The 23,427-nt window shown below is 37.6% G+C and overlaps 2 protein-coding genes across 3 annotated transcripts in view; both read right to left on the bottom strand.

The window, feature by feature from the left end:
• Positions 1–253: 253 nt before the first annotated feature.
• On the bottom strand, positions 254–8,336 carry ube2j2 (ubiquitin-conjugating enzyme E2, J2 (UBC6 homolog, yeast)). 2 transcript variants are annotated; one of them, XM_007237843.4, is made up of 7 exons: positions 8,140–8,336; positions 5,742–5,872; positions 5,562–5,602; positions 5,335–5,437; positions 4,617–4,755; positions 4,165–4,245; positions 254–3,731 (listed from the first exon to the last, which is right to left on the bottom strand). In XM_007237843.4, the coding sequence occupies exons 2-7, from the start codon at positions 5,870–5,872 to the stop codon at positions 3,441–3,443; spliced, it is 786 nt and encodes a 261-aa protein (XP_007237905.1). In that variant the 5' UTR covers positions 8,140–8,336; the 3' UTR covers positions 254–3,440. The 2 variants fall into 2 exon arrangements, with proteins under 2 accessions (XP_007237905.1, XP_022532757.1); XM_022677036.2 differs by lacking the exon at positions 8,140–8,336 and adding an exon at positions 7,029–7,813.
• Positions 8,337–9,044: 708 nt separating this feature from the next.
• The window catches only part of acap3a (ArfGAP with coiled-coil, ankyrin repeat and PH domains 3a), a 71,049-nt gene continuing 56,666 nt past the window's right edge, over positions 9,045–23,427 (bottom strand). Inside the window, exons 18-26 of the mRNA XM_022677035.2 lie at positions 23,203–23,420; positions 22,608–22,709; positions 22,299–22,400; positions 20,708–20,928; positions 19,576–19,685; positions 19,361–19,471; positions 18,724–18,785; positions 10,875–10,977; positions 9,045–9,849 (exon numbers count right to left, since the gene is read on the bottom strand). Of these exons, the coding sequence (XP_022532756.2) occupies positions 9,843–9,849; positions 10,875–10,977; positions 18,724–18,785; positions 19,361–19,471; positions 19,576–19,685; positions 20,708–20,928; positions 22,299–22,400; positions 22,608–22,709; positions 23,203–23,420 (1,036 nt within the window). The 3' untranslated portion in view covers positions 9,045–9,842. The remainder of the gene's footprint in view (positions 9,850–10,874; positions 10,978–18,723; positions 18,786–19,360; positions 19,472–19,575; positions 19,686–20,707; positions 20,929–22,298; positions 22,401–22,607; positions 22,710–23,202; positions 23,421–23,427) is intronic.

Below are 23,427 nucleotides of genomic sequence, written 5' to 3'. Positions count from 1 at the left end.
CTCACACTAAAAACTGATTGGCTGACTTGCATACTCTTTGTAGAGAACCAGTGGGAAACTCTGATTTTTAGGCTACATTCACATTACCAGGCTGAAGTGACTCAAAATCTGATTTTTTGCTCATTATGGCTCCGATCTGATTTTTTATGGCTGTGTGAATGTGAAAAAAAAAAAATCAGATTTGATTCACTTTGGCTACATTCACATTACACACTGGCTACATGACTCAAATAAAAAGCAAACCACTTGTGTCTAAGAAGAGAATTAAATGAATGTTTATTTAAGTCTGTTGAAGAATATTGCACAAGTCACAACCCTCGAAAAGCAGAAAAAAAATAAACCAAAACAAAAAATAACCCAGTTCTGTGTCTAATGACGTACTGTGCTGTAAAAGTGAAAGCAGTAGTGAACATCCCACAAATACACACACAACAGAACAAATCATAGTGTTGGATGGTCTAATAGGATGAGATTCATTTATGAAATTCCAGACGAGAGAAAGAGAGATGCCTGAAATAAATCAGAATCCAGGTACCAATAATCACATTTTAAAGAAGAAATTCAGTGTGAAATGGACTTGGGTTGTAGTAAAATGTTATAAAGAGTACAAACTTTTATTAAATATTCCACCTCCATTCTCCTCCAGCGTTTCTAAATACAGCGCTGTTAGCCAAGGCTCTATGCCCCAATCACTAGCACTGTAAGCATGTTAGCTGGGAGCTTCTGCTAAAAGCTCTGTATTTGGGAATGCTGGGGGATAACAGAGGGCTGGAGGGCTATTCTAAACAAATATTAGTTCTCATAATATTTTACTACAACCCAAGTCCATTTCACTCTGGATTTCTCCTTTAAAGTAGAACTGGATTGGCTGCAGCCATGAGGTTAAAGTACACCATTTGTACTTGAAACAACCTTCTAAACTGCAAATCTTAAACTACCTGATATAAAACCTGTAATTTAACATTTTAGGAGAAGCACCTTACCTTCATGTGCACTGGATCCTGCTTAAGAAAAAAATCTAACAGATCCTTATAACTCAGCCATTAATTTGTAAAAGTATTCAGAATTTAATTTACAGCAGTTTGGTGTGAAATGATCCATCTCTTAGCAGTGGTACCAGACAGCCTTCAAAACAAAGTTTAAAGTTTAAAAGCTACCAAACAAAAGGGCTCTTGCACTATTATTATTTTTTTTTAGGATGAATGAACCAACCCCTTCTGGTTACTCTAGTAACGAGACATCTAGAACCCTAAGTCTGATCATCACCACTAAAGAAACCACAGTTGATAAGTTACTCAACTAAAACAATTCACCATTTCACACCAAACCCAGAATTACTGAATTACTGTGTTTCCTTAAGCCCCATCCAGACAGGATTAGTTTCTCAGGGGGAAGTCTGTGAAAAATATTTCACACTTCTAGTCTTTAGTGATAAAACCCCTGCATCCGGACTGTAATTGAAAAAACAGGAGGACCAGTGAGTTTTAGGCGTTCAGTAGCTCCTCCATTTCTACTCGCTGTTGTTTTTTTTTTTTAACATGGATCTCCATGGAAACCATGGCACGCCCAAAGTGTAATTACGCTGCACGGCAGTGGACAAATAGCTATTTTATTATTTTATTAAAGGCGAGGAGACGAAACTCAGAGATGTGCGTCCGGACGGGACTAAAAATACCGGAGGAGCACGGAGTTCAGAGAAAAACAGTAGATAATTCAGCCTGTAATTTTCTCAGAGGACGTCTGAGAAAAACACGAACATGATTGTTCTGGACAGGAATAAAATCACAGAGGATAAAAACCCCATAAAAGAGAGAAAATTACCCAGAACCCCCTGAGAAACTAATACCATCGGGAAAGAGCTTTACACATTAATGACCGAATTATTCAGTATTTCGATTAAAACCATTCAGTGCGGGGGAAAAAGGAGCATCTAGAACACCTTAAAAACAGTAGAGCATGTTCTAGTATGTTTTAGCAAGTTCTATTCCATCCACGCTCATCAACTGCAAAAAGTACTGCAGGTGTTCTGATCAAGAAGATAAGAATAATAATGTAAAGCATTTTGGAGCAAACCTTTTAGAAGAAACGATCTCTACACTTCTCAAGAGCTTCTTGTAAAATCTTACCATCTTAACAGATGATGTGCTGAAATAAAGGGGCTGTTAGAAATAAGGTGATGTACAACTGCCTGGTCTGAAGAGGAAAACATCACGTCATGGTCACACAAGGTTTTCCTTCTTTAAAGGAATACTCCAGTGTTTTTCAACCTGATCTCAGCACTGGATCTGTGTCAGCTGGATGGGACTTTCCATTTCTGAATTTGTCCATTTTCCACAGAATCAAATGTGTACTGGAGAAACGCCATAAAAAACAGACATTATAGACAGCGCATATGGACCATAGGGACAGCGCAGTGGATGGTAATGATCGTGACCGGCTGCATCTGGTTAGAATCGTCCGTGTGACTCTAACGACTTTAGCAACCAGAAATCATTCTCACACCCACAGACCATGTGCTGCAGAGAACAGTCAAGCTGGAAATCACTGGAGTTTCCCTTCAACACAGCAAATCCAACCTAATCCATTTAGAATGGAGGTTGAATAGAGCAGGTAGAAACCTCAACCTTTATTATAATAATTATTATTTTGTTTTGTTTACCTCTACAGCTCTGGAAAAAAATAAGAGAGCATATAAAATTATGAGTTTCTTGGATTTTGCAAAATTTTAAACCTCTGGAATATAATCAAGAGGAAGATGGATGATCACAAACCATCAAACCACCAAACTGAACTGCTTGAATTTTTACACCAGGAGTAAAGCAGCATAAAGTTATCCAAAAGCAGTGTGTAAGACTGGTGGAGTCAAATATTGATTTCTGAACTCTTAAAACTTTATGAATATGAACTTGAAAGCTCTGCATCTTTTTTTGTTATTTCAGCCATTTCTCATTTTCTGTAAATAAATGCTATAAATGAGAATATTTTTATTTGTAATTTGGGAGAAATGTTGTCTGTAGTTTATAGAATAAAACAACAATGTTCATTTTACTCAAACATAAACCTATAAATAGCAAAATCAGAGAAACTGATTCAGAAACTGAACTCTTAATTTTTTCAGAGCTGTGTAAACACACTCACTTCCACACTGCGGCCGTTTTACAGATAGATGTGCACCGGGGCTCACGTGGCTCTCTCTCTTTTTCTCATTTGCTTGGCGAAGAACTCGATTCATCAGCCACGTGAAGTTCATTTGGAGTTTATTTGGGGCAAAAGAATAGAAAACCCCCTGGTTTTGGTCGTGAGAGCAGGTCCTGTCTCCATCTTTACTCCATCTTCAGATGATCATCGTAGATTTATCGTAAGGGTTGGGGTGGTTGGGGGGGGCGGCATGTGGTTGAGGGGGTAAGAGGTGGGGTAAGAGGTGGGGGCTGTTCCTTAACTCATTCCTGTGCGATGCTCCGCAGCACGTATTTGACTGTGTAGGCGAAAGCGGCGAATCCGACAATGACGAAAAGGTTAGCGAGCGCTCCTCCGAGGAGTCCATGGTTGCGGTTGACCTGCTGGAGGTCGGGGGGCTGGTGGGCCGCCCCCGCGGGCAGGTGCCCGTTCAGGCCCGGGTGGCCATTCTGCGCGTGGTGAGGAGCTTCTCCGTCCGGCACCACGTCGGGGAGAGGCAGGGCCTGGGAGCGCGAGCTCAGCTCCTCCTGCACTCGCTGCTTCTGCTTGATCTCCTGTGTTACAGTCAGGAAAAACACAATATTAATTCTTAATTTGCAAAAAAATACAATTACACACTTTCCTTAGTATCCCAAATATAGTATATACACAGCAAGAATTCTCTAAACTCTACTTCTAAACACACAATCTAACACAGTAGGATATTACAATTTACACAAAAGATGTTGTGTGATTGAAAATTATAGTGTAAATACATGAAGGAGCTACAACAGTTGTTATTACGGCAGAAAGCTAAACTCTGAAGGAGAAACTTAGTCCAATTCCCTTCCTTTAAGGGTGGTTTCGATGGTCTGGAAACCCTCTGTTTGGTTTGTTTTCACACAGGCATAATCCTAAACTAGTGCTGGGCGATTATGGCCTAAAATATAATCTAATTTTTAAATGTGTCCGCTGTTGAAATAAAGCTGACACATGCAGAATACTTACATCGACAACATCTGGAAACAGCTCACAAAACACTTTGTCCTTAATATTGAAAGCCAAACTCTGTGAAGCCAGCTGTCTTTTCTGTGGAAGACATCATTCCAACACTTAATACAATCACTTAATAATCATCAGGCAGCACAATATTGGTGCTTTCAATTCAAAAGGAGTAAAAGCATGAAGCAATACAGTTAAAGTAGCACAGTGTCTAATAACACAGCCTTCCCTGTGGTAGACTAGGGTTTCAAACTATAAACCTCACTTAAGCTGCACTATATTGGGAAAAAATGATATTGCAATATAAATCAAAGTACAGGCAATTACTGTAAAAACATATACTGTTAAAACGAACTACTGTGCAGCTCTATATTAATAACTCATTTTTTAGCCTGTGTAACAAAGTTCATACTATAAAGCAAACACTCTAAAAATCTCCAAACCAGATTTAAACTCACTGTAAAATCTGAGGTTTCGATGCTGCCGAGGGTTGGACCTTTTTCTACCATGAAGCTCAACAGACCAGTGAGAATGGTGGACACTGACCATGCTGGATTCCAGGTGTCGGGGTGGAAATCAGTGATGGAGAGACATAATCTGAAAAACAATAAAGATAAACAGTGATAAAGGAACTGTGGTATAATCACAATAATACACTCGAGGTTCCTACTATAATGTGTAAAATTGGTGATCTACGACCGCAGCACAGCAGTGCCAATATTACATGTTATAGCCTGAACCTTGAGTGTATTATTGCTTATTTAACATAATTCTGAACCCTTTTCTCTTATTTAAACAGCCCGTTTTTTTTTTAAACACTTTACATACTAAACACATGTGGGGTTTAAATTGGGCTCATAATGACAGTTCATGGATTTTTTGGACCCAAACTAACCTCCAATTCCACAGCATCTCAACAAGGTTAAGCGTATGGCCATTACAGAAACACTAATCTTCTTTTTCATGTGTACCCAGGTATTTAATAATGCTTTAGTAACATTTTATATGTAAAGCACATTGAAAACCCACAAAATCCAGAAAATCTAGTCTCATCTCCCTGATAAAATACCTTTTTTAACTTAATTAGTGCAATTAGCTAATACAGAAATCAAGGTAATTTCAAAATCTTTACAAAAATAAAACACCAACAATCTCCACGTGCAAACGCTTTCTTACCTCGTATTACACTTAAATCTGCCGTTGGGTGTTATCATGTATATGCTTGGTGGTTTGAAAGGGAATTCTCTGGGGAATATGAGCTTGCCATGATAATATCCCCCTGCAGACAGATTAAAAAACAAGATAAGAGTCCAGAACAACTGCACAAGGAATAGAAATATTATTATTAGTACAAAACCCTAAAAAAAATTTAATAAATAAATAATAATAATAATAATAATCACCCTCATAGGGAGTTTTTTCAGGACCACGGACGAGATAGTGCCTACCGAAAGTGAAAGAACTCGTTAGAATGCAAACAGAGGCAGAAACCGCCACAAACATCACTTCTCCAAATATAGAGAATCAATACAGGAAATACTAGGAGAAAATAACGCTGTGAAAAAGGGAAAGAAATGCTTTACCACTCCAAAATATTTGAGGGAAGAGGTTCTGCACATATGTATGGGACTGGATCTTTCTTTATTCGCAGGTAATCCTGCTTCAGTCTTTGTGTTGCTGTTGTCGGTGCCCTCTTGTTTATGTTGCTGCTCATCTGAAAAGCATTAGAAAAACACAAATATTTGAGATAAATTGAGAGCTTTTTATTTTCATTATAAAAGCTCTCACTTTTATTTGGAACAGGCTTGTATATAGATTTTTGCTGGTGTTAATATATCAAATATATAAATATTTAGAAGTTATAGAAGTATAGATAGACCATATAAGCAAGATAATAACGTTTATTAAACTCAAAATATATTTCTTGGTTTCAGGCAATATACTATAATTCAGATATCAATATAAACAGTCTAGAAACAGTCTAGAGGCCATCTTCAGCATCACGTAATAAAAATCAGTCAGCCTTATAACAGATGCTGTAAATAATGGGTACTGAAATATTGGAATTACTAGAAAAACCAATAAAGAAGTTCAGACAATATCTACCTGACCTACCTGAGATATGCATACACATATAAACATATACAAAAATTCTATAGGGTTTTAAATAGCAGTAAAAAGTAAAATAAATAGTGGGTGAGTATTTTAATCCAGCATATTTAAGTCAGCAATATAATAAATACAGAAAAATATATATTTTTTAAAAATCATCTCTGATATAGCAATATGATTGAGATGATACTAGAATGTTTACTTAAAATACACCAATACTATATTAATAGATCAAAACCTCAGGGTATAAAAACAATATTTTATAAGGGATACTTGACACATGAAAAAGAATTACACTAAATTTATATATTACGATATGTAAAAATTTAGGGTTTTTACAGGATACATTTAACCAAAAGCCATTAGTTGCCATATGCACAATATTTAAGCTATACATCTTTGCTTTCAGTACATCACACTTGGCTAAATGTTTACCTGTGACATAATTAGCATTAATTTTCATGTCTTGTCTTACAAAAGTTAGTAGAGGAAACCTACTCAGTGAAAACCTACTTATAACTCACGTTTTAACTTCTGGTGAAGTTAGATATTTAACATTTATAACAGTTAGGTTAGCTATATTTAGATAGGTATATGCAGCTGTTTTTTCCATGTAAAACACTTGGATTATCTTTAACTAGACAGATCTACATTCAGTCAACATTACAGGTAAACAAGGCAGTACCTGTGAAAAATGACACCTGAAAAGAGAAAGTGAAAATACCAGAACTTTCCCAGGGAGCGCAGTAAACACACACCTGCTCTCCACACAACAACCAAACAAGTTCTGTATTCCTGGTGTAGGTCAGAAATGTCATCAGGGGTATTGGATGTGATAAATAACTGAATCTGAATCTGCTCTAAAATGCCTTATTTGTTTATTAAAAAAAAAAAAGCTACACAGCTACACATTCGAATAATGCTGTACAAGTTCATTTAGTTAGATTTAGCTCAACATCAAGGTTTCCTATTCAAATTCCCTTTACGGATTTAAAAAGGCTAAGCTAAGCTACCTAACTAGTTAACTATCAGTCAGCCACAGTTATTAAACTGCTAAGGTAATTAGTTAGCTTACAGTTGGCAACAGTTAGCTAATGGCTCGCTCCCTGTTCCGCCAACGGCCAGGCTAGGCTAGGCTAAGCTACGCTTACTAGCTAGCTAACAGTTAGCCACTGTTATTCAACGACTCGTTTTATGCTCTGCTAACAGCCAGGCTAAGCTACGCTAACTCGTTACTAACAGTTAGCCACAGTTAGTTAACGGCTCATTCTCTAGCTGTCAATAGCCAAGCTCAGCTAAGCAAAATAGTTAGCCAACAGTCAGCCACATAAAGTTAACGTCTCGTTCCCTAGCTGTCAACAGCCAAGCTCAGCTAAGCTAAGCTAACTAGTTAGCTAACAGTTAGCCACAGTTAGTTAACGGCTTGTTCCCAAGATGTCAACAGCCAGGCTAGGCTAAGCTAACTAGTTAGCCAACAGTTAAGTCATAGTTATTAAACGACTCGTTCCCTGTTCTGTCAACAGCCAGGCTAAGTTAAGCTAAACCAACTATTTGCTAACAGTTAGCCACAGTATTTAACAGATCGTTCCCTGCGCTGTCAACAGCCGAACTAAGCTAACTAGTCAGCTAACAGTTAGCCACCGTCAATTAACGGCTCGTTCACTGCCATGTTAACATCCATGCTAAGCTAAGCTAAACTAATCTCGTCTATTAGACTAAACCCCGCGCTGCAACAGACGGGCAGAAGCTCCACACTCAAATAAAAACACAGAGTCAGTAAACCGGAGGAAACAGCGGCGGCGGGCGGACCGACAGACCGAGGCTGACCGGGTTAATCTGCCGAGCCGAGCCGCCGCCGCCCAGTCTTACCTCTTAACCGCCCGAGCGAGAAACGGACCGGGACCGAACCGTGCGCTGCTGTACCGTAGATTTACCTCGGAGTAAAAACCCGCCGAAAACTGATTTACAGAGGAAACATTAACGCAGCTTTCAGCTCCAGACTAATCACTGTCATCTGTGCCCCATTCCAATATGGCCCCCACAAAACAGAGAAATGATGACGCTCAACCAAAATAAAAGTCTGACACGGTGTTGATCAACCGGACACCCCCTTCAAAATAAGAGTCCTATTGCTAATAGTTATTTTCAGTAGTGGACTTAAATTGTTTTCTAATTCCTTGTGTATTCTATGAAGTCAATTTTGTGCCAAAAGTTTTACGCAAAAAATAAATAAATAAATAATATCCGCAACCAAAATGTTAAGATTTAAAAGGAAAAGGTGTATGTTGCAAATACAAAAGAAAAATTATCTAAGAAAAATATAGCAAATATATATTTTTAAATATACTTTTATCATTCTTGAAAATTATTTCAGTTTAGATTTTGTCAGTCTTTGCTATCATTTCTCTGTTTTTGTGGATTCTCTGTGGAATTTGCTGCTAAAGGCTTTTGTTTCTGGAATCTCTCGTTTGATTCTCCTTCAGTTTTTTGGCAGAGTTTTCGTTGGTGGGCGGGGCTTGAAAGAAGGCGTTCCCTTGAATCTCAATTGGTCAGCTGATTTTGGACTGACCAGATAAATCCCAATAAAAATCCCATACATCAGCGTCTCAGAAAAATAGTATATTAAGTAAGATCAACTGGTACTTTTTGAAGTGTGGGCAGTGTGCTGGAAGTCCTGCTGGAAAATGAATTCTGCATCGCCGTGTCACCTGCTGGTGTTGATCCACTGTGTTTTATTACCAAAACAACAAATAAGTATGAAGCAACACAACAAAAACAATGATTTGATTTATTTGTTACAAAATACCATCATTTAATGATATATTAGCATTTTGCATCTAAAAAGTACTGTACATGTACAATATCTGCATAGGATTTTGCAGTAAGACTACACCAGCATAGTCACCAATCAACACATTCAAGACATTCCACACTCGAACCAAAAGTCCTGACAGGACGTATTCGCAGCCAAACGTCCCAAATACTAAATACACTGGGATTCATCACCATCATTCAGTTTTCTCTTCAACTTAACAGAAAATAAACAATAATGGAATATGATTTGCATGAAAAGATGAAAATAACTGTATGAAGAATAAGAGAAGCTGATTTCGTGTAAAGCGTAGATAATCTCTGCCAGTGAGTACAATCTAAACAATATTAAAATACACACAAAAATAAAAAGATTATATAAACACACTGATACACTGATAGAAACATTGGAGGATGAGTCCAGCTGATCCCCATATAAAGCTGTACAAACATTCCTTTAAACCATTTCAAACATTCAGAACGAAACCACAGTTTATATCAGTTTATATCTATCATCATCTCAGGCAGGAGTCTGATTTCAGCGACCAATCAGTCTGTTTTTATACAGCGACGGTCAAAGTGAATCACTCAGATGTTGTTCTGTAATGATCAGCGAGGGATCTGAAATCTTAGGCTACATTCAAATGTGTATTTTTTTTTTTATCTCTGATGGAACTACTGAAAGTTCATGTTTTCTAGTAAAACTCAGTGAAGGGTTGAGTTGAGTGTGTTTTGTTTGCAGATCCTCTGAAGTTCATCCATCAAACTCTGTGAGAGAAACAGGAGAGAGTGTTATCAGCATATTAATCACCTCTATGTACAGATATTTTATTTTCATTTTAACACGTTTCCGCATTAAAACAATTAATTAATCTGTAATCAATTTATCAATTTTGTCCTCAATGTGTTTAGTGGTATTTAGTGATGTAAGCTCAGTTCAGAAAGTAGATAAGCTTTTTATTTGGGTTGATATATGGATTAAATATGGATTTTCTTTTTGCTTTTGGTATCTTTTTCTCCTCCTCTCTCTCCCGCTTTTTTCTCTCTCTCCCCCACTTTCTCTCTCGCTCTATCGCTCTATCGCTTATCACTGTTTCTCTCTATTTCTCTTTCCCTCTCTTTCTTTTTCTGTCTCTTCCTTGTCTCTATAACTCTTTTTCTCTTGCTATCTCTCTCCCACTCTTCTCTAACTCTCTTTCTTTCTGTCCCTCTCTCTTTCTCTGTCTCCCTCTCTACCTCTCTCTCCCTCTCTTTCTCTCTCTAGTCTCTCTCTCTCTCTCTGTTTCTATCTCTCTCTACCACTCTTCTCTACCTCTCTCTCTCTTTCTCCCTCTCTCTCTCTGCCTCTCTCTCTCTTTCTCCCTCTTGCTATCACTCTCTCCCTCTCTCTCTCCCTCTATCTCTTTTTTATCTCTCACACACCATTAAAGCCAGTAAAATAAACGAATAAAACAAGTCATTCCTCCTTCCTTATTTTTGTACATTTTGCGTTGATGTTTTTAACTTTTTTGAAACTCTGTTCCAAATTTATTGGATACAATTAAACAAACAAAATATTTGTATATAAATAAAATCCCATATTCTTGGTCTTACATTGATTAAAGTTTTAGCAATCAGAAAAAAAATAATTACAAAAAATTACAGCGAATTGTGTGATTAATTATCAAGTTATTATTATTATTAAGTTTTGATCAACAGCCCAAAAATGTAAAAATATACTTTTTAAAGCTTATTGAGGATTTCACCAGTGCTTAAAGAACACTGATCAACTGTACACTTCATTAGAGAGGTACCTGAAAGAGTGTCTGAAGTGAATACTCCTCCTCTTCAGCTTCTCAGGGTTGTGAGACGCCATGTGGGAGAATTCTCTGAAGATGTCCAGGTACGTCGTGTCTCCTGAAACACAAACATCCAACGTTCATCTGATCAGAGTTTAAACACAGTGAATCAGAAGAGCTGCTGGTAATCCGAAGATCCACATCAGAAATCCAGTTTTTTGACCGAAATGCAGAAATTCAGGGGCTTGTCTTGAATTTTTCACATTTTGTCTTCTTACAACCACAAACTTAAATGTATTTTATTCAGATTTAAGTGATCAACAAACACAAAGTACCACATTATTGTGAAGTGGAATAAAAAGAACGTTTTTCACAATTTTAATCAAATATATATATATATATTTAAAAGTGCGACATGTAAAAGTATTCAGCTCTGAAACCCCTAAATAAAATCCAGTGCAATCAATTAATCAATCAGCTTCAGAAGTCCTAATTTAATGAGTTAATAGAGTTGTGTGTAATAATTTAGTCTTAGTATAGATACATAGATAGATAGACAGATAGATAGATCGACAGACAGACAGATTGTCCTGTTGCATGACCCAATGCCTTTCCAGCTTGAGGTCTTGAACTGCTGCACTTGCGTTCTACTAAACAGCCACAAACCATGATGCTCCCTCCACCATGCTTCAAAGTTGGGATCTTATGTTTTTTTTTTCTAATCTAATTTTCTAGAAGGCTTTTGGACCTTCCAGTTGGTAACAGGCCAATTTTAGTACTGTTATTTTTTTTGTTTAAGCAGCAGCACCTTTTTTGTAGTGTCCTTGGATTAACACATTAATATGTACCGTATTTTTCGGACTATAAGGCGCACTTAAAAACTTTTAATTTTCACAAAAATTGACAGTGCGTCTTATAATACGGTGCGCCTTTTGTATGGATTTTACTCGTCAGGTTGTAAGGAGCAGTAAACACACACTCCGTGCAGCGTTATAGAGAGTTTCAGTGCTATACAGAGTCCAGAGCCATGCAGCTCCGAGGCTGGAGCAGCAAATAGCATTAGCTAGCTTATTCACTGTTCAGAGATCAGTATTATCTAAATTTTACCCGTCAGGTGTAAGGAGCAGTAAACACACACTCCGTGCAGAGCCGTGCCGCTCCGAGGCTGGAGCAGCAATAAATAGCATTAGCTAGATGCTAACCGCTTAGCTAGCTAGCTTTTTCACTGTTCAGAGATCAGTATTTTCTAAATTTAGCACTTTTAATACTGCTGGAGCAGTATTATTAGAGTTAGATGCTAATCGCTAAACGTTCACCGTTCAGAGGTGAGTTATCGGCCTGTAAGTCTGTGCTGCTTTGCCTGGCTAGCATTAGCTAGATGCTAAGCGCTAACTCTCTCAGAGGTGAGTTTTATCAGCCTGTAATCTGCTTGTTTACCGTGTTAAAACAAGCTACGGGGGACGAATCGCTAGCTAATATCTCACTGTCTTACCAGAACACGCAGGATTACTCAGTGTAACGCTGTCGTTTAAGTTTGGGTTAACTTTACTAGTTTAGGTGACTAGCTAGCGTGCTAGCGGATAGCTATGCTAACGCTGGTGCAGCAAGCCTTAGTGGACATCTGGAAATCTAAGCTTACTGTAAATAAACTGAAGCACGTTACTCACCCAAATAAACAGTTTTCAGGAGAGGAATCTGTGTAGAGTAATATCCAGCACTCGTTTGACTTTGAAAGAGCTAGATTTATATATAGAGACGCTCCACCGGCAAGCGACCACCCCCGGTGGGGGAAGGGAAACATGGCGCCACCCCTGTTCACTTTGATATAGGCACCCTTTCTAATGTCACTTAACGCGCCTTATAATGCGATGCGCCCTATGTATGGAAAAATAGCAGAAAATAGGCGTTCTTTGATAGTGCGTCTTATAATACGGTGCGCCTTATAGTCCGAAAAATACGGTACTTAAATACATACTAAATGTACTATTTTGGAAAAACGTATGGCAATTATGTTTTAAATATTTCAGGTGAAATTAGGCTATATTTAAATACAGCATAAAAGCATTATGTTGTGTTTTGAGTGCTTTTTCATATAACTAGATTAATATTTGTGTTTTTTAAACACCATTTTTAAAACACTTGAAGTATATTGTAATTGTACTACTTTGCGTATTGATGCACATATTGTGTACACCTTAATTCTACTGGAAAACAACTATACTAAAGTGCACAGTATTTTACATGTAATTTAAAGCATATTTGCATAAGAATACATTTTATGGAAAAACAATGGAAGTATATTTAACGTGTATTTTCATAAAGTATATTAATAATATAAATGAAAATGTTCTTTTAGCATATTGTTTACCCCTAGTTTGCTTGCATATCATTGCTGTCCAATGAAAAACAAGTATGTCCATTTTTGTGGATTTTTAGATTTCTACATAATTTGAATAAAAAACTGTACTTTACACTGTTCTCAAATTTTCTTGATGAATGGACCAATAGAAATAGTTTAAAATGACCTGAATTACCTGAATTTACTATTTTTACATTGACTTCCATTGAAATTTTAGAAGATTTTTTTTGTCTCTCCTGTTAAGTTGCTGTTTTGTAGTTCTTATGTTCTTATGGATGATTTTAGGTGGTATTTTGAGTTTTTAGCTTGTGTATAGATGGTACATATTTGTCTAAAATGTTTGAGAACCACAGCTATAGACATTCACTTACTTTTTCTAGCCTGCTCTCTGTGCATGTTTACCCAATGTGCTCAGTAAAAGTGTTTTTATTAGCAATGATTTACTGATTCATGTGCAGTGTGAGGGCTGGTTAATGCAGTTAGTCAGTTATGGACAGAGAGAAAGAGGGAATTATGGGAAAGAGAGGAACAAAAAGCACAAAGCAGAGAAAGTAGTTTCTTTATTTTCATTCGTTTTTTTTAATCTCTGTGTTTTAGAAGACAACAGAAAAAGGACAGAAGTTAGCAGAGCTGAACAGAACAGTATCAGTGGTTTAGTTCACAGAAGAATACTCAGGAGTTACGAGGTTTTATACAATAGTTAAACATAATGTACAAGATTGTAGTTTAAAGACAGGAACTGAACAGGACAGGAAGAGAGGCAGCGCTGCAGCCGAGAGCGAGCGCTAGAGTGTTAGCATCGGTTACTAGCTGGTTATCTACAGCAGAACGCTAAAACCTTCCACATTTATATTACACCACACTCTGCTTTATACAAGTGCTTTAAAGGGGTTATAGAGTGATGTCATAGAAAAATTTGGGTTTTTGGTTCAATCAGGGTTCATTCATGTTTTAACCAATAAATTTCCATGATTTTTTCATGCCTTTATGGCAACATTTTCATGAGCTTCTGATTTTTAAAACATTGACATTGACAATAAAACCAAAAATCAGCTAAAACTATAGTTCAAATTTATTAAAGTAGGCCTAAAATGAATTAAATGAATTAATGATAAAATGTGTGTCAGATCCTGAGAGCTGCATTTTGTAGGGCTACATTTCTGAATTACTGAATTAACTCTGAGCTGATGTATTTATTAGCTCAAAATAGATTTACAGAGCAAATTTCCATGACTTTTCCAAAACGTTTTGGCATTTTTTATTTTTCCAAAAGTTTTCCAGGCCTGGAAATGACTATTTTCATTTTTGAAATAGCAAAAAAATGTTTTTTTTTTATCACCATACGAACCCTGATCAATGAAGCTCAATCATTGAATGAGAAGAACATTTTATGCTTTATACATTAACTATACTTTTATTTTACTTTAGTAGAGTTTTAGAACGAGAACGTGCTCCTTAAATGCGATTTCTAATTCGTTTAATCAGACACTGTTTTTTTTGTTTTTATTATACATTTGTAAATAGATCACTCTGTGCGTTTAATACATCTATATAATATATGAGTTTCATATTTTTAACTAAATTACTAAAATAAAGCAATTTTTTAATGATATTCTAATTTTAAGAAGCATGTTTTTTTATATATAATCATAAGTGGGTTTTTCTATGACATCACTAAAAAAAAAAACCTTAAAAGCACTTTTATTTTTAGGAGTGTACCTGAAGTCTCTGTTTACCGAAGAATCCCTCCGCTTTCACAAAACTCTTCTCTTGTTTTTGGTCACCACGCTTTACTCTCAGTTTTACTAAAAGCCATTTTTAACACTGATTAAAACCTTTGTCTCTGTCTTTGTCTCCTCACTGTGAAAGTGGGCGGAGTCCTAAACGCTTTTCTATAGAAAATAACATTTAAAATTTTACCAAAGTGCTACTAAAACTCACTGGCCAGAGAAACAGAAAACAGGCACAAAAAATTAAATTTAAGAGCAGCTCTAAAAATCCACCTCCAGCAGCAGCAGCAGCAGCAGCAGCAGTACAGCGAGTAACAGTCTGACCCACCTCTCTCCAGTTTCTACATTAACACTAATCACTATTCACTCTGTGCTGATCAGTTACTGTTAAAAATAAAAACCAGCAGAAGGTTTAGAGCCTCAGTCTGGAGAAGATATGACTGTATCTGTGGTCTTTGATTCGCGTCACACAAAAACTGAAAATAAAATCTTAAAATCTCTTAAAAACTGAAATGCACCCAGCAGTATGCTTAGGGAAAAAGATTTATAGTTTAAAAACAAGCAATGCTGTTGTTTTTGTACAAAACGATCATTGCTTGTTTCAGTTCCAACAAGATCCAAAAGCAGTGTGTAAGACTGGTGGAGGAGAACATGATGCCAAGATGCATGAAAAAAAAAAAACTGTGATTAAAAACCAACCAGGGTTATTCCACCAAATATTGATGATTTCTGAACTCTTAAAACTCTTATTGCAGCCATTTCTCATTTTCTGCAAATAAATGCTCTATATAAATGTCTTATACTGCACGGTTAAATTGCTTATATTCTCGAGGTGATTGTATAACAGGCGCGTTTAACATTAGCACGGGACTCATAAAGCCTCAGGACACATTCAGCGTCACCTGACCTGCTAATATTTCTGTCCTGTGTCTATAAATATGTCTTTATAGTGAAATTACATAATCAGTTATTTATAAACTAAATAAATAATGCACAATTTTGTCCGATCAAAAACCACAGATACAGAAAATCCTTATTCATCTATCCATCACTCTATCACTTTACCTCCTTCACTTCAGGATTTGGCTTTTCTGTGTGTAAAACCTGAACCACAGAACAAAATATCCATATACACAGATCTGGGTACAGTGGAACACAAAGCATAAAGGGTAACAACACCTCATGCACTATAGACATAAATATAAATAAACAAATAAACAAATAAAATCAGATTTTGATCATTTTTTACATCGTAGAACCAGCAGAAAAAAATAAAACGTACACTATAAACATACAATACATACATGATTTTAAAAACCACAGCTTCATTTAGCATGTTTTTTATTTTTTATTATTATAATAATAATTTATCTGAATCCCGGCTGTTTTTTTGATTTGTGTGTTGATTGTGTGATTGATTAAGAAACGCTGAACTGCGTTAAGCGGATGGTTTTTGGGAGGGTGTGGATTTGGTGCTTCGTACGACGACAATGTCTAACAAAGTATGCTGAGCTTAAAAAAATACTATCTTCACTGTTTCGATTAAAACAATACAAAAAAATACAGATTATCTGTATTTAAATCATCATTGCACTATCGCTCTGGGCAGTACTCAATAAAATCGTTTTACTGTTCAAAGCATTTCTCACCTCCAGCTACCGTCCGCAGTAAACTAACAAACAAACAAACAAACAAAAATAAACAAAATTAAACAAAAAAAGAGTCGAGAAAAAGTGCAGAATAGTTCAACATAATCGTTTTTCCTTTAAATATTCACTAGGTCTCAACTTAAGCCCTATCTGGATGGGATTAGTATCTCAGGGGGTTATGGGGTCATTTTTAAAATCTCTTTTATGTTTTTTTTTGTTTTTTATCCTCTGTGATTTTATTCCCGTCCAGAACGATCATGTACGTGTTTCATTTTATCAGACGTCCTCTGAGATAGAAAATTACAGGCTAAATTATCTACTGTTTTTCTCTGAACTCTTTTTTTCGTGCTCCTCCGGTAATTTTAGTCCCGTCCGGACGCACATCTCTGAGTTTCGTCTCCTCGCCTTTAATAAAATAGATATTTGTCCACTGCCGCGCACCGTAATTACTGTACACTTTGGGCTCACCACGGTTTCAACGGAGATCCAGTTTAAAAAAAAAACAACAACAGTGAGTGGAAATGGAGGAGCTACTGAACGCCGAGATGAGGTCATGTGACCGAGAAAAAAAGCCAAAAAGCCTAAAAACTCACTGATCCTCCTCTTTTTACGATTGCAGTCCGGATGCAGGAGTTTAATCATTAAAAAGTAGAAGTGTGAAATATTTTTACACAGAGAAACTAATCCCGTCCAGATAGGGTTTAAGACATGATTATGTATATTTAAGTGTCTACAATATTAAATACATCACAGTTTTATTTCCTACGCCCCCAAAATTCCCTCAAAGCCCCTCAATCCCTAATTCTCCTGCTGTTAGAAACTGTACAAAAGCTACCTCCCGCCACTAGAGGGCAGCACAGGTAAATGGAGGAACACTGAGTGAAGTGTGTCTGCAGGCTGAGCGTAACCGAGTGTAAAAGGAATACTCTGGAGATCATATAATAAACATATCAGGCAGGGGAATAAGAATAAAGCAGAAGGTGAGGGAGAGAAGAGTGCAGCGGAATCAGAAGTTGGTCCCATAGTGTTGGAAAATCTCCAATCTGAGTGAACTGAGTGTCTTCAGCTGGCTGTATCTCATCAAAACCTAACATTTCTCGGCCTGAGATCTTCTCAGACACCACATATGACTGAATTAGACTTTCACTTACAGTCCTGTGATAGCACCTTGAGGGATACCGTATTTTTCACACTATAAGACGCACTTAAAATCTTTAAATTTTCCCACAAATATAAAATCATGAGAGCTCCTTATGTATGAATTCTATCAGTCGGGTATAAAGGAAGTACAGGGTTATACAGGAGTTTCAGTGAAGTTTCTCTAGCACCAAGACTGGAGCAGCATTTGCATTAGCAGCTACCTGCGCTAAACGCTAGTTAGCTCTTTCACCATTCAGAGGTTGCCTTAGTGCTGGATAAATCTGGAAATATAAGCTTACTCACCCAAATAAACATTTTTATTTAGGAGAAAAATTTGTGTAGATTAACATCCTGCACTAGATTAACTTTAAAAGAAAAATGTATTTTTTTATAGAATCAAAATTTTGTTTACTTAACTTAGCTTAGCTTTACAGGTCTCGCCACCCAGCAGCAAGACCTGCTGAATTAGAAAGAAAACAAACATGGCGGCACCCCTGTTCCTTACTAGTGTCACATAATGCTTCTCATAAACACGTGCACCTTATAGTGCGAAAAATACAGTAATTATTAATTAGTCACTGGTGTTTTCTGGTTGATTTAACTTCACTCTGGAATGTGTAGCACTCTGTGATTAATCTGCAGCACCTTTTACACTAAGTGGCTTTGTTATTTTATTTTTTTCAGACTGAAAGAAAGAACGAGAGAATCTGACCTGGTGAAAGATCACACTCGTAAAGATTCAGGTGTAAAACTGTTGAATATTTCTGCAGCATAAAACCACAGGTCTGACATCTATATTCACTCCCTGTACTGTAAGATACTGGATATAGTGAGAGGAGGCAGGAGATCAGGAGAGACAGAGAGATAGAGATAGAGGGAGTATCTGCTACTCTGGGTTATCTAGCACTCAGCTATGTTGAGGCAGATGAACTCTTGTATGCATTTCTTGTACTGCTGTTCTGTAGGGCTGCTGCTCGGGTATTGACCTGGTTGACCAAACGGACCCTCAGACTCTCTCATCTCCTCGTTCATCCGAGCCAGACGGAGCCTAAAGAGAGAAAGAGAGAGATAATTATTAAAATTAATAAATAAATTTAATTATACAGATCATATACTGTATTTAAAATCCTTTAATTTTCCTAAAAATAGTCAGTACACCTTAAAAACCTTATAATCCGATGTTTCTTATGTATGAATTCTACCAGTCAGGTATTAAGGAGCACAAACCGCTAGCTAATATCACACCTGGCTTACCGGAACACTTCCTCAGTGTAGTGCTGTCGGGCTAGTGGTAGCCGCTAATGCTAACGCTAATGCTAATGCTCCAGCCTTAGTGCTGGAAAACAAATTACAAATCTAAACTCACTGTAAATAGACAAAAGCAATTTTCTCATCCAAACCTGTAAATCTGTGTGAATTAAAATTCCAGCGCTTGTTTGACTTTTTATTATAGTTTTGTTTACTTAGCTTAACTTTAGTTAACTTAGTTACCTATATCCAAGTGTGGAGCATAAATACTTCTACTTCAACTTCTACTCAAAGTCAGGTCTGAATCTCTAGTACTTTATAAATGTCTGTTTAAGTGTTTAATAATTTGTGTGTTGGTCTTTGATAAACACTCACAGCGTGACGATATCGGCGTTAGCGGCCTGAACCGCGATACTGAGCGGATCCTGACCGTCATCATCACCATCGTTCTGAGTCGCTCCTCGCTTCAGGAATAAACAGACCTGCCTGTAAAACACAGAACAAAACACACACTCAGATCACACATTACACAGCTCTGTGTGTGTGTGAGTGTGTGTGTAAGAGTGTGTGTGTGTGTGTGTTTTACTCACCCTGTGTGTCCTAAATATGTGGCGTGGTGTAGAGGTCCTCTTCCTCTCAGATCTCTTTGGTTGACGTCGGCGCCGTTTTGTAACAGAAATTCACAGGCTATTAAAGAGCCCTGATTGGATAAAAAAATAAAATAAAAATTCAGTTATATTGTGTATTAAATCAAATCCCTGTTCAAGCCCAATATAACAACATGATAAATATAATAATATGATCAGCAGACTATTTATTAGTAGTTAATAGCTTTAATATAGTACTGTGTATCACAGCAACCACCTGGGACATTATAGCACATTGCCTAAAACTACCAGACTACAGCTTAGTACCAACTAAACAACCACCTAGAACACCATAGCAACCACCTTGCATCATCACAGCAACTACATAGCATCACCATTGTAAAAAGCACCATCATCTGGTCAAGTATCATCTGGGATACCATAGCAATCAATCTTAACGATTAACAATTTTGAAACATCTTAACAGGCACAAAGCAACACCATAGCAACCACCTTCTAACACAACTCGCCCAACAACAACTAAACAACACCACCTGGGATACCATAGCAACAATGAAGCAACACCACAGTAACCATCTGAGATTTCAAAGCAAGTAACACCTAGGATACAATAGAAGCAACCTCTCAACTGTTTAGCAACCATTAGGCAACACCTGGAATACCATAGAAGCAACCGCTCAAGCATGAAACAACACCACAGCAACCACCTGGAATACCATGGAAAACAACACCTGGGATACAATACCAGTAGCCTCTCAACCATCCAGCAACCACTAAGCAGCTAGTTGTCTAGTTCAACAACCATCTAACAACAACAACAACAAAGTAACACCACCTGGGATACCATATAGTAACCATATAGCAACACCATAGCAACCAAACACATTATACCATAGTGACCACCTAGGAGCAAAAACCTTGCAAACACCTAGCAGAAACACAATTAACGCTACAATGCAGCAATTCTGCAGTTTCATCAAAAAAAAAAAATCAATTAAATATCATCATATTTTATCACACGTCCATTTAAAGATAATTATAGGCTTAAATTTTATATAATAATGTAGATTTGTGCTGAATGTGATTATTAAATAAAGTGGGTATATAGACTCACCCCGATGACGGCCTGAATGAGGGGGCTCTTGCCCTCGTCCTCCTCGGTGACGGAGTTGACGTCGGCACCGTGAGCTAAAGCTTCCGCCATCACCGGCAGATTCCTCGCCTGACAGGCTTTATAGAGCAGCGCTCCGGGGTGGAGCTCACGCGAATCCTCCGGATCCGACGCCTCCGGCTCCAGCTCCGCCTCACCGCTCGAATCTTCTGACACCTCACACTCTGCACAACACACACACACACACAGATACACACACACACACAGAGAGGTTCTCAAACTATGGACCTGGACTCTACCCATCTCTGTGTGTAACTATAGGTTTAAATAGGATCTCCGGTGGATTTGGTGTTTTACAGAGACTCTAAAACTAGATCAGTATAGGCTGGACTGCACTTAGCAGGGCATTATTACACATGTTGTAAAGTAACATATAACATTGCAAAGACTGTTATTAGTGTAAAAATGTCTTTATTTTAAAACATTTTTTTTGTTTAAAGTCTTTGAAAAAATTACATTAGTTTTGTAATTCATATTATTCATTATTGTCTTTTCCTAATTTGATGAGGACAATACGTAAAAAAAGTTAAAGGATTTCTAATGTTAAACCTAACATTATTAAAGCTCACCTTCCGTGAAAATGCGATTTTTCTTGTTTTTTGTGGAATACAGTAGGTCTCTCCGAGTTGAATGTGTACACCTGCACATTAAACTGTTTTGCAGCCCCCATTGTCTGCAGGAGCTAAGCAAAGAAATCCCCCCTCCCCCCCTCCGAAAAACGGGTGAATTTTGAATTATCTTTCTGCCTACGTAGGCAGAAACTCACAGACCAGCCCACCTTGGCTCGAGAAACTCCCAGAGGCGGAGCTGAAGCGACGCAACATCACCGCTCATCAGTTAGGAGGTGGGAGGCAGTGAGCGGCAGAGCGGCGGAGGGGCGTCGCAGTGCTCCTAGCCAATCAGAGGAGAGATATTTGCATGCTGTTTGCATGTATGAATATTCATGAGCAAAGCTGGAATCCGGTCATTTTGGACACACCCCTAAAACAGTCCATTAAAAAAGAGCTATACAGAGACACCTGAGCACTTTTTTTTTACAAAAACGGCTCACATGTCATTCATTCATACTAGAGACCACAACTAGACATTTTAAAATGAAAGAAAAAACGACGGAAGGTGAGCTTTAAGGCTTATATGCAAAAAACATCTATATTTTACAGACATTTGTTTGGTAATAATGATTTTCTGTTTTATAATCTTTCTCTTAATGTTCCTTCACTTTAGGCCCTGACTTAACAATATAACACTTATAATACTTATATAATACTAATATAACATTATAATAATGGTAGAACCACTGGTAATTCATCATATAAACATAAAGCAATGAAATAACTTTGCTAACATGTTTATTTAAATTTAATTATAATAATTTTCTGGAGGATAGTATGAGGGTTAATCTGAAGTTTTAGTTTGGTCATTGGTGCTACATGGTTTAAACAGTCTGAGATTCTCTGGATTAGTAAATAAAAGTCCTGATAAACAGAACAGACTCCTCCTTTTCTTTTCCTCAGTAAGAGTCAGTTTATCTCACCCTCCTCTGTGACGCTGTCCACCACCGAGCCGAACAGCAGGACGTCTGTGCTGCCGTCAGTACTGCCCCCCAGCCCGCTGTCACTGCTCAAACCTGCAGGACCTGGAAACGCCAGAACACGGACCCGTCACTCACAGATCAGCACCCTAACCTTCATACCTCTTACTCTACACAGAAATCTGTATTAAAATCAAAGATATCATAGATTTTCTCCTATAATATCTGCTGATGTTAATGCAGCTGCGTGTACATAATCATTTATACGATGCAGAAGTTCTGCAGACGGTGAAGAATCTGTGGAACACTCACTGCGAGGTCCGGATCCGGTGTCAAAATAAGAGAAGAGAGAGTCCAGCTCATCCGGACAGAAGAGAGAATCCCGCCGGAACTTTCTCTCCAGAGCAGCAGCAGCTGAAACACAAAGAGGAGCAGATATTTCACATTAATTAAATCCTTATAACACTTATAACAATCGCCTGCAAATCAGTACGTTTTAAGCCTAAATATGCAAGCTGCAGATTCTTGTTTAACCACTAGATGGAACCACAGAGCTTCATTTCACACAGCTGACTTAAACGCACATAATGGTAGAATGTGTAAAACTAACGTTCCTTGTGGAGGAAACAGAGTGAAGACTTTTAGAGTGGTGGCCCCTATTATCAGTCTTTTTTTAATTAAAACATGAGAAATCCAAGCTTACTGCAACTAATGAAAGGGCTTCACTCACGCAAATGAATGGGTTTCAGGAGAGATATGTGCGTAGATTAATATGCAGGACTTATTTGACTTTGAAAGAAAAAGGGTGTTTCTTATCTCCAGTAGCAAATACTGAACTGGTTTGTGATTGGATAGATTGTTGTTTTTCAGCAGGTACCGGTAAATGAGATAAGGTGAATTTACTGACCTGAGGACAGGGTTGCGGCTGAGGCAGATCCCGGGTCCTGTCGGTATTTCCGCCGGTGTTTCGGCACGTTGGTGGCGCTGTTGTGTCGTCTGCACTTTTTCACACTCCAGCGCCGCTCTGACTTCCTCTCCCCGTTCACCATCACCACGCCCGTCCCCATCTTCTTCAGGAACTTCTTCTCCACGTATTTAGCTTTAATCCAGGCCTCCTTCTCCTGCCTGTTAT

This window comes from Astyanax mexicanus, chromosome 13, assembly GCF_023375975.1.
Source record: "Astyanax mexicanus isolate ESR-SI-001 chromosome 13, AstMex3_surface, whole genome shotgun sequence".
Classification (NCBI taxonomy): Eukaryota; Metazoa; Chordata; class Actinopteri; order Characiformes; family Acestrorhamphidae; genus Astyanax; species Astyanax mexicanus.
This window is presented reverse-complemented; position numbering and strand designations above follow the sequence as displayed.